This window comes from Etheostoma spectabile, chromosome 13 (assembly GCF_008692095.1).
Source record: "Etheostoma spectabile isolate EspeVRDwgs_2016 chromosome 13, UIUC_Espe_1.0, whole genome shotgun sequence".
NCBI classification, from domain to species: domain Eukaryota; kingdom Metazoa; phylum Chordata; class Actinopteri; order Perciformes; family Percidae; genus Etheostoma; species Etheostoma spectabile.
Genome location: NC_045745.1, coordinates 5510860 through 5522029, shown reverse-complemented (window position 1 = coordinate 5522029; position 11170 = coordinate 5510860). Strand labels below are relative to the sequence as shown.

The following is an 11170-nucleotide window of genomic DNA, read 5'->3' as shown; positions in this document are numbered from 1 at the left end:
GAGGAGCTGCAGCAATGTGCAGTACAACAAAAATATAGTTTCTTTTGAAAATTAAACCATGTAAACCTATTCTGATATAACATATCTAAATACAATTATGAACCTGAAAATGAGCATAATATGACCATTTTAATCTTTCTTCCTCTTCTTCCAGGTGATGAATTTGCCTCCATCTTCCTGATTCGCCACTCTGCTCAGGTGAATGCAGCCACAGTGGGGGCGGTGGAAACCCCACTTCACCTGGTCTGTTCTTTCAGCCCCAAGAAACACTCGGTGGAAGTGATGAGCGGCATGGCACGAATCGCAGAGGCTCTGCTCAAGACCGGAGCCAACCCCAACATGCAGAACAGCAAGGGCAGGTAGGCCACCGGGCTCTTGGTTTAGGAACATTATTGGGGTTGCAAAGGTGGCCAATCACTGTGCTAAGTATGGTGGTGCTTCAACTTTTTGTCTTTGTTGTTTTTAGAACTCCGCTGCATGAAGCTGTGGCATCAGGGAATGAGCCAGTGTTCAACCAGCTACTTCAGTGCAAACAGTGAGTTACATTCTGCCTGCAATTGGAAGTAGTAAGTTTGTGGAAAGTCACACACAGACGCCACGCTTGGTGTTCGATTAGCTGAACTAATGAGACCCCCATAGCTAGCTAATTGGGTATTGTGCTAATCCTTTTTTAATTATGAAAATGTTTTTTTTCTTCTTTTTTTTTTTTCTATCAATTTAGAAATGTTTATTAAACAAATTCTCATAAACACGTCCCTATTTTAAAGCACCAAATATTGAAGATGATGTGACCCTGGTCATCACTTAACTGAAGATAATCCTGCATATAACCTGGTGTAATCTGTCCATCTTGTTAGGCTTGACCTGGAACTCAAGGACCACGAGGGCAGCACAGCTCTGTGGCTGGCCCTGCAGTACATCACCTTGTCTTCAGACCCCTCAGTAAACCCATTTGAGGATGATGCACCAGTAGAGAACGGCACCTCATTTGACGAGAATAGTTTTGCCGCCCAGCTTATCCAGAGAGGAAGCAATCCTGATGCACCTGACACTACCAAAGGTGCTGTTTAAACCCCCTCACTCTGCAGTCATTTGTTGAATGGACTGACGCCTGACTGTGCCTTTTTAAACACATTTTCATCTTCCTTTGTTTTTATCCCTCTTAGAAAACTGCCTCATGCAGAGAGCAGCTCGGGCTGGCAATGAGGCAGCTGCACTTTTCCTTGCCACTCATGGGGCAAAAGTCAACCATGTCAACAAATGGGTGCGTATGAACATTAGGCCACATAGCAGCCAAACCATTACATAGGGTTACTGTGCAGGCAGTATGTCCTTTTAACTGTTCTACATTATTACTTTTAGAACCCTTGGCCAATCAGTGTTATTTATCAGAGGTCAGAACCCAGCGCCAAAATTAATCTTTAAATTTTAAGGATTCAAGGATTTGGGTAATGGGTAAAAAAGAGAAAGTATAAGTACAATTTTAAATATTTTTACAAAGATGTCTTAGTTTATATAATGCAACACAGGTGTGTAACCAGTGTGTGAGTTTTATGCTCTGTATGCGCCATGTAACATGTTTTAATCCCAATCTGAGTCTTTCTCCCATTTTGTACCTCCAGACCTTTTTCTAATGTAAATCATAAGATCTTGATCAGAGATCTGAAACAGGGGGTCTTCCAGAGTTACTGCAGGGGGGACTGCAAAAGTAATGTTTTAGTAATAAATAAATAAAAATAGATTTAAATCCAGCATAGGTAGCAAAGATTTATTGGCACATTCATGAAAAAAAAACATTTAATTCACGCTACATTGACAACCTCACTATATGTACATTAAAACATGACATGTAAAATATTTAAATATCCCTCTAACTTCATCTATCTGGCCCAGTTTAATATGCAGTAGGTGGTCCCTGCTCCATCTCTCTTTCTGCTAAGGGGTCCTTGGCTTAAAATGTTGAAGACCCCTGATCTAAATGAAATTCTTATCTCTTACTAAGATATTATTATTATTATTATTATAAATCATTTTCCTTTACTTCAGGGTGAGAGCGCCCTTCATACAGCATGTCGCTGTGGCCTGGCGAACCTGACAGCAGAGCTGCTCCAGCAAGGGGCCAACCCCAACCTGCAGACCCAGAAGGCTCTGCCTGACGACACGGTCGGTGTTGCTACGCAGACCCCACTCCACATGGCCATTGCTCACAACCACCCAGATGTAGTCTCTGTCATCCTCGAGCAAAAAGGTCAGCATTTACACACGTGAAAGGCTGTAACTAAAGTGCAAACGTGGCAGATGTGTGAAGCAATTTCTGCGTTACTTCACTACACATCATCACAATCACTAATGTCCTAAAACATCCTGAAATGGATCCACTTATCTTTCCCTTGATGGCTCTATTGCAGCCAATGCACTTCATGCCACCAACAACTTCCAGATCATTCCAGACTTCAGTCTCAAAGACTCCATGGACCAGACAGTGCTGGGCTTGGCCTTGTGGACAGGTACGCAGCACTACACCCCCACGTGGAACATGTAATACAGTTGATTCTGCTTTATCAAAAGGATTTTTTGGAATGCATAATCTTGTTACGGAACTGCATGTTGATCTGTGTATGGGATTTTTAACATGTACAATCTGTCGCTGTCAGGCATGCACACTATAGCAGCTCAGCTGCTGGGCTCAGGGGCTTCTATCAATGACACTATGTCCAATGGACAAACCCTGCTTCACATGGCCATCCAAAGACAGGACAGCAAGAGTGCCCTCTTCCTTCTGGAGCATCAAGCAGACATCAATGTCAGGTAACACTTGGGTTATATTACCGTTTTAAAGCATATGTGCAGTAAAAGTGTTTTTTTTAATTCTTGTTTTGAGCAAGTTATGCCTTCATTCAGATTATTTAAGCAATCTCCCAGTATCCAGTTATACATTTTGAGGGTAGAGTTTATAATTTCTCTACTATTAGGACCCAGGAGGGACAAACAGCACTACAGTTGGCCATCAGTAACCAGCTGCCACTGGTGGTGGATGCCATTTGCACAAGAGGAGCTGATATGTCTGTGGTGGATGACAAAGGGAACCCTCCATTGTGGCTGGCTCTGGAGAATGGCCTGGAGGACATCGCATCCACACTGGTGAGACAAATGCATGGACAGCAACTTAGAAATTATAGTTTTCACTTAGTTCCTCATTGGCACACTGCCATTTAATAATTGTTACAAAAGTGTGTGTGTGTGTGTGTGTGTGTGTGTGTGTGTGTGTGTGTGTGTGTGTGTGTGTGTGTGTGTGTGTGTGTGTGTGTGTGTGTGTGTGTGTGTGTGTGTGTGTGTGTGTGTGTGTGTGTGTGTGTGTGTGTGTGTGTGTGTGTGTGTGTGTGTGTGTGTGTGTGTGTGTGTGTGTGTGTGTGTGTGTGTGTGTGTGTGTGTAACTGTATTGGTGTTTGTATGTCCATATGACATCCAGCGCACATGTCATATATTAATGCCAGCCTTATCCAAAACATCTTAAGCAAACAAGGATTGGTCCAAAACAATAATATAAACCACTGACGATTTGAAGCCAAATAGTTGCACCAAACCTTATAGAGGATTGTATTCACACCTATATATATTTTATAGATTTCAGGTTGGGAAATACAAATATTTTCTTGCATTTTGACTGTGATTGAGTCTTGTTTGTTCCACCTAGGTCCGCCATGGCTGTGATGCGACTTCTTGGAGCACAGGGCCCTCTGGCTGCCAGCAGAACCTCCTGCACAGAGCTGTTGATGAGAACAACGAGGTCTCTGCTTGCTTCCTCATCCGCAGGTTGGCCAATCTTCTCACAACTAACCTAAATATCATTATGTTAAGAAAATGTCAGTTTTTAACAAAGTTTGCCATTTAAAATTATGGCACACACAAAACATTTCTGTTTTTTAAACATGGTGTTATAGAGATGGATGTAGCTAGCTGTCCGAACTCTTGGTCTGCCTCGTGTGTATAGTGGTTGTGACGTGAACAGCACCAGGCAGCCAGGCCCTAACGGGGAAGGAGATGAAGAAGCCCGCGATGGACAAACTCCCCTCCACCTGGCAAGCAGCTGGGGCTTGCAGGAGGTGGTGCAGTGCCTTCTCGAGTTTGGAGCTAATGTTAATGCACAGGTCAGTCCTTTGACATCAGTGGGTCCATTTTTTTTGTCTGATACTGCTGATGCATCACTTACTAATCTCTCATGAACTGTATGCGGTAGTGGCAGGAATGCCACTACCGCATACAGTTCATGAGAGATTAGTGAGGTGTAAAAATGCTCTTTTTTCTAAGTGTTTAATCCTGTGTCTGTCCATTTGTGTCAGGACGCAGAGGGCAGGGCTCCCATCCATGCTGCCATCAGCAACCAGCACAACGTCATTATACAACTCCTCATTTCCCATCCAGACATTCGTCTCAACATTCGCGACCGTCAAGGAATGACCCCCTTCGCCTGTGCCATGACGCACAAGAACAACAAGGCCGCCGAGGCTATCCTCAAGAGGGAGCCAGGTGCTGCTGAGCAGGTAACGTTGACGTTAATGCAGCAGTTTGTGTTACTGTAGCACTTCTAAAAGATTACTGTACTGAGCTCTCCCGACCTCAAAACTTCTGTTACTGTCCAGGTGGACAACAAAGGACGCAACTTTCTCCACGTGGCTGTGCAAAATTCCGACATCGAAAGTGTCCTGTTCCTCATCAGTGTCCAAGCTAATGTCAACTCCAGGGTTCAGGATGCAGCCAAACTCACCCCTCTCCACCTGGCTGTCCAGGCTGGATCCGAGATCATTGTCCGCAACCTGGTATAAACCTGAGACTTTCTTGGTCCTCTGCATTTATCACTCACGGCAATTTAAGTGTTATTGAAAGAGCGGTGCAGTTGATATTGTTTTATTTGTGCATTTTCCTGCTTTCAGCTACTCGCCGGAGCCAAAGTAAATGAGCTGACCAAACACAGGCAGACAGCGCTGCACTTGGCTGCCCAGCAGGACCTGGCCACTATTTGTTCTGTGTTGCTGGAGAATGGAGTAGACTTCGCTGCTGAGGATGAGAATGGCAACAATGGTACTTTCAATTCTTTATTTTTTATCCTCTTTGTTTTTTGGATGTTTGTCAATGTGAGTGCTATTTGTTAATAGAAGCCTCCCAGAATACAAATAAGTAATCAGTAAGTCAGTAATTAATAAGTAAAAAAAAAATACCAATCGACTCAGGGACCAGTTATTAGTCCTTTGCCAACAGGAATAATAGAAATCCCTGTTCCTGAAGTGATTGACAACCTTTGACCCCCCCAGTCATGACAGCTGTCATATTCTGATGCAGGGACTCACCATGGGACCTGTAGTCCTGCTGTGCTAACGTCAGCAATAGTAACTGCCAGAGGTGGATGCTCCTCCGGTGGATGTAGCATTTAGTTCATACCAAAGACGTTCATTGTTCAGCTGTACTGATATCCAGATTGTTATTGCACTAGACTGTTTTCTCAAGATAAATGATTAGTTCTGTTTTTTGGGGGGGTTTTGAAAGATGGTAAGGATTACTTATGGTAGAGATTACAGTAGAATGTAGTTCCAACAGGTCTGTCTGTAGATATTGCATTGTTCAAAGGAGTCATTGCTTTCATATTTCAAAATTACAAGTGGATTTACTCTATTCTGTTGTGTAAATGATTATCTAATATCTCACTTCTCCAACATACCATAACCATACCTTGTGATATATAACATTGCATTCTTTTGTCTCCCCAGCTCTGCATCTGGCTGTGATGCAGGGCCGCCTTAACAACGTCAGAACCCTTCTCACAGAGTCCAACGTTGATGCCGAGGCCTTCAATCTCAGGTACACCCTGGTTCTTTTTAACAACTAACAATGTGGAGAGTGTAAGAAACGGAATAACGGAAAACCCTTTGTAGACTATAATGTCACCTTTCCTGTCTCTTTTTCATCTTATTATGTCTGTTTAGGGGTCAGTCACCAATGCACGTACTAGGCCATTATGGGAAAGAGAACGCCGCCGCCATTTTTGAGTTGTTCCTGGAGTGTATGCCTGAATACCCTCTGGACAAACCAGATAATGAAGGGAACACAGGTACTGAAGTCACTGTTAATAATATTCCTACTATTAGTGCTGCTATTGTATAGATACTATGTAGTACACAATACCAGTTGTACACTATAATGACTGTGAGCTGTAATCTATTGCAGTTCTGCTCCTGGCCTACATGAAAGGAAATGCAAACCTGTGCCGTGCCATTGTGAGGGCCGGGGCTCGACTGGGCGTCACTAATAATCAGGGCATCAACATCTTCAACTACCAAGTTGCAACCAAACAGTTGCTCTTCCGCCTTCTAGGTACGTTTTCACCCTTCCTCATCTATCAGCCATTCATTATGTATCACAGTTTTTATCAGTTGCTTTGGTACATATCTCAGATCAGAGACTACTTGTTTAACCTCCATATCAAAGCAATTTCTGTCTTTTGAACAATGGCAAATGCTTTGGCACATTTATGGAAAAGATTATATACAACTGTCTGCAGTTTGCTTACATTGTCAATTACTATGTCATGTTGATCAAAATGTATTCTACTGGATCTCTGTTGAATAGTGTTTTCCCCAAAAACATAGAGGCATTAGTTATTTGCGTAAGTCATTACTTGCAACATGGTTGAACCAGTTTTCATAATTTGGCAAGCATATTTGACATAAATCTCTATTAACTTTTTTTGTAATGTGTCCTAAACGGCTGAATTCCTCTCAGATGAGTCCTGACTTTCACTGATGAAGGGGAATGTGTGAATCATTAGATAGCAAGACAGCACTGTAATTCCCCATACAGTGCTGTGTGGACAGTTCAACCTTAGGGGTGTTCCCTATGTTTACATTTCTAATATTTTTTTTTCCCTTTTGTGCTATGCAGAGCTGTAAAACAGTCTTGTCTTTTTTTCTGTATCACAATGACATGGTCTGTACTGTTACAGTAAAGGCGTGAATGTGAATCCATTCCAATTTCTTGCAATCAATCTCCCACATACTGTAATGTGTAACTTTGTACTGCTGAAATGGATATATGCCATACGGAATCATTTTCAATCATCAAATCTTTAGCCATAGTTTACACACTGTTATATTGACTAAGCATTTTGATTATCTTGTTTGTAAACAATGACACAACGCTTTTGGCTTTTGCAAGTCATCCATTGTGTGGAGCTGTTTGTATGAATAGTTTTGGGAAATGCACTTACTGTTTTGCCAGTGTTAAGGACGATTTAAGAAATACCGATACCAAAGCGACGGAGAAAACCTAAAACGACAGCCTTACATGCTCTGATACAATGTAATTAGTCTTTATCCTTGACGTCCACTTCCGGGATTGCTCTGGTGCTGCAGGAAATCCCGCCGGGTGCATGTCATTTCCGTTTTCCTGTGTTGGAATTTGAAATCCGGACAGCTAGCTAGACTATCTTTCCTAGTTTTCTGTTGCACGACTACTTTGCAGCGGCTCTGTGTGGAGCTTACCGCTGCCCATGACGACATTTTTTTTCATTCCGGAATGCTATGTAGACTGGCCAGACCCCCCACGCTCCGCAGCGTATGGATGGTCTGGTAAAGCGAGACTACAGTGTATTTGACCCTCTTGATAATCTTTTTTCTTCATTGGTTTAGATATGCTGTCCAAAGAGCCCCCTTGGTGTGATGGGTCCAACTGCTATGAATGTGTTGCCAAGTTTGGTGTTACAACGCGGAAACATCACTGGTTAGTACGGCTTTTATTTTATTATGTGCAATAAATAATACTTTTTCATTAATTTCACTTGTGTTTTATATTTTGTGTCAAATGGTATAACTAATCCTGTGTCTCCTCCTTGACTCCAGCCGCCACTGTGGGCGCCTGTTGTGCCACAAGTGCTCTATAAAGGAGATACCCATCATCAAGTTTGACTTGAACAAGCCAGTGAGGGTGTGTGACATCTGCTTCGATGTACTAACTCTGGGTGGGGTATCGTAATGCAGTGGCCTGGGTATCCACCGCTCTCTGACACTAGCCCTGCCAGGCCCAACTTGGCACAGTCATTCAGGCACACCAGGAGAAGGAGCATCAGTAGCAGGACATACTAACAAAAGATTCCTGGACAATTATGGACCATCATCTTTATACTATTCCCGTCTATAAAAAAAAAAAAACTATTAATGTTCTAGGAGGACGTTTCAGAAAATGAAAGATTGTCTTTGTGTTTCTGTTTTGATCAAGGTATCTTAAAGTGGATATAAACAGCTCTCCAGCTCGATCATGGCTGGTCTGTTTGTCAATCAATTTCCCAAGCCCAGTGACGTTTGTATTGATTAACTCGTATTATCACAAGTGGGAAATTTCAATTCAACAATGAATTTTTTTTTTTCTTCTCTATTGGGATTTCACCATCAGCAGCCTTTATGCTATGTGACCTGCCCAAAAACATAAATTCAATGCTACACAATGAATACTTACATTTATATGAGAGCTGCTGAGCAAACTTGTAAAATGCCCCTAGATCAGTAAGTCTCTAAGGACTGAATTATCAACACTTTTCTGTAATCTTTCATCTTTCGCTCTCTCTGTCACCCCAGTTCTGTACTGACTGGATAAAATGGGACAGACAAGGAGGATATAAAGGGAAAGCAACTTAAGTTGTGTTATAAATAAGCATCATTTCCAAATGTGATCTAATCTAGATAGATCCAGTTTGATTCAGAATTACATGGACATTGAATTACTTTACTTTACTGTGATGAAAGATGGCACAACTGGACAAGGATGACATTTCTCATGACATGGGGTTGTTTTTCTCCACCATTGGTACATAGTCTATTATGTGTAGGCATCAGCCAAATTAAACACTTCCTTTTAAGATGGCAAGTTGGGAAATTGCAACCTGAAAAAGCTGATTTTATCACAAAGGAATATAAATGTCCAAAAGTCTATCAACAATCCACTTCAGTTACAGAAATGCCTATTATGCCTATGCATGTCATTTAATTTGTAGCCTTGACATGCCATTGTTATATTCTTAAATCCTATTTCAAAATCAGTCAACAAATGATAACATTCCATTTTTTATCTGCCATGAGGTCCTCGTAGAAAGATCATACTCCCCACAATGTTGCCTCGGGTCAAGTTGTTGTCTTGACCCATCACATTTAACGCTTCTTGATTTCTAAGCCCAACGGGTGCACTTTATCAAGATTACATGACATTTCCGATCATTGGGGAGATTGTGGCCAAGTAGCGGGGCCTCTTTAAGTATTGTTAAATTGTACAGATAAATGTGTGATATTTTTGACCACTACAACTGTTTTGTACTTAAATGCAGTTTGTGCTTGTCATTGTGACAAACCTAAATCTTGCCTATGTTAATCTTTTATGCACATTGTTTAATCTTTTATGCACATTATATTGTATCTGTATGCTCAGATATCTAGCCTGTCTCTTCCTGGTGTATCCTTTTAGAGAAAGGGAGGACAACTTTACATAAAGGTCATCAAAAAACAATTCATTGACTCTTCTTAATTCGTCCTTTTTATTGTGAATAAGTTAAAAGTCCCTGAGGATTATGCTGTTAAAAAACAAAAACAAAAAACAGGCAATGAATAATAATAATTTCTGGGCTTGTCCAGAGATTAAAACTCTTCAATAGAGCATGAGTTGGCATGCGGATGGCAGCCGTCATATTTCTGCAGGTTGGGGTCTTCCTCTGCTGCAGATGGGTCTTCAACACAGACACAACGAACACTGCTGGAGCCTGGGGAGAAGAGCTTTCGCGGGACACCTGCCCAGCCTCTTTCCACTCCACCGCTGGAGAAAAACACCAAACCAATCAGTACTGTTAATCCTGTTGTACACCAATAACGCCTGATAATATAAGACATGCGCCATTGACAAGCCTTGTAGGCTTGTCAATATTTGATTAGGCCAGAATTATTTCCATACCTCTTAATGGAGCACCAGACTCTTCCTCCCCTGGCAGCGCTCCACTCCGAGTTGCAGGCTGGGAAGTGTACCATCTCTGCCTCAGAATGGGCCTTGATTCGCTGGCCCTCTGCTAGTAATGCTTCCACCTGCAACATGGCCTCTGTGGGCTGCCCAGTCTCGCTATAGAACCGGCTTACTAACAGACCTGAAATTCAACATGGTGGAGGCTGTTGGTTGGTGATGGATGTCGATTGAGAAGAAATGAGGTGAACCAGGTGGATTAGGAGCTTCACTAGCTCAGACTGCATACTCTGGCCTACTTGTTTAATGTACTGTATATGAAATTTTGGAAGGACCCATTCATAGCTACTGCTTTCTGGTGTGTTAAGACCCCTAATGTAGTAGGCTAACTGTCACAGGAGTAATGTTAGAATCTACACTACATGTCAGCAAATACCTTTAATAAATCTGAATGGAACCTGATGGTACAAGATGGTGGGAAGGTTTTGTTTGGTAATAGAAAATACATGTGCTACACAAAAGAGTGACATTAAAAGACTTGGAGGGGAAACATCACATACCTACACTTTGGTATTCCCTCTGATAGAAGGCCAGCCAGTCATAAAGGGCCACCACCTGCAGGGGGGACAGGCTGGACACATCATCCGTCAGGCCACTTTCTGTGAAGTCCCCAGTGATGAAGGCCAGGGAGGCATCTTTCCCTGAAGAGGCAGGCATACATATAATATAGACATTACAGGGTATGGGATACTGATGTACTGGAATTCCTGATCCTGATTTAGGTTTGTTGAGGGTCCGGGGTGTTCATCAGCATCAGACACACTTAAAAATGTAAACTGTAACACTGTCTATACAGCACCTGTATTATTCCACTTATTTAGTATTACTCATCATTCCCACCTCACATCTCAATATATATTTTATTATTATTCACATTCTCATTTCCATTTTTCAGAATGTTCATATGTTCATACTGTTCAATGTAATATAATAAAAATACATTTATCCCAGTACCCTTGCACTACGCACATTTAATAACTGTATTGATCTCTCATTGCTTCTATATTGTTTCTGTTTAGAGTATGTATATATTGTGTATATATATTAGTGTGAATATTTCTGTTTTGGTTGATATGTATGTGTAAGCAAAGTGTGAGTAACGATGCTCCAAAGACAAATTCCTCGT

At 41.8% G+C, this 11170-nt stretch overlaps 2 protein-coding genes across 2 annotated transcripts in view; one reads left to right on the top strand and one right to left on the bottom strand.

Moving 5' to 3' along the window:
* Positions 1-9539, top strand: part of ankfy1 (ankyrin repeat and FYVE domain containing 1) — a 15613-nt gene extending 6074 nt beyond the window's left edge. The window contains exons 8-25 of the mRNA XM_032534498.1: positions 155-359; positions 467-535; positions 858-1060; positions 1167-1264; positions 2047-2248; positions 2409-2507; positions 2655-2808; positions 2973-3141; positions 3695-3813; positions 3992-4148; positions 4341-4541; positions 4641-4817; positions 4932-5079; positions 5763-5853; positions 5979-6103; positions 6220-6366; positions 7680-7770; positions 7890-9539. Coding sequence (XP_032390389.1) covers positions 155-359; positions 467-535; positions 858-1060; positions 1167-1264; positions 2047-2248; positions 2409-2507; positions 2655-2808; positions 2973-3141; positions 3695-3813; positions 3992-4148; positions 4341-4541; positions 4641-4817; positions 4932-5079; positions 5763-5853; positions 5979-6103; positions 6220-6366; positions 7680-7770; positions 7890-8022 — 2588 coding nt within the window. The 3' untranslated portion in view covers positions 8023-9539. The remainder of the gene's footprint in view (positions 1-154; positions 360-466; positions 536-857; positions 1061-1166; positions 1265-2046; positions 2249-2408; positions 2508-2654; positions 2809-2972; positions 3142-3694; positions 3814-3991; positions 4149-4340; positions 4542-4640; positions 4818-4931; positions 5080-5762; positions 5854-5978; positions 6104-6219; positions 6367-7679; positions 7771-7889) is intronic.
* The window catches only part of cyb5d2 (cytochrome b5 domain containing 2), a 2554-nt gene continuing 488 nt past the window's right edge, over positions 9105-11170 (bottom strand). Inside the window, exons 2-4 of the mRNA XM_032534503.1 lie at positions 10545-10685; positions 9982-10168; positions 9105-9846 (exon numbers count right to left, since the gene is read on the bottom strand). Of these exons, the coding sequence (XP_032390394.1) occupies positions 9672-9846; positions 9982-10168; positions 10545-10685 (503 nt within the window). The 3' untranslated portion in view covers positions 9105-9671. The remainder of the gene's footprint in view (positions 9847-9981; positions 10169-10544; positions 10686-11170) is intronic.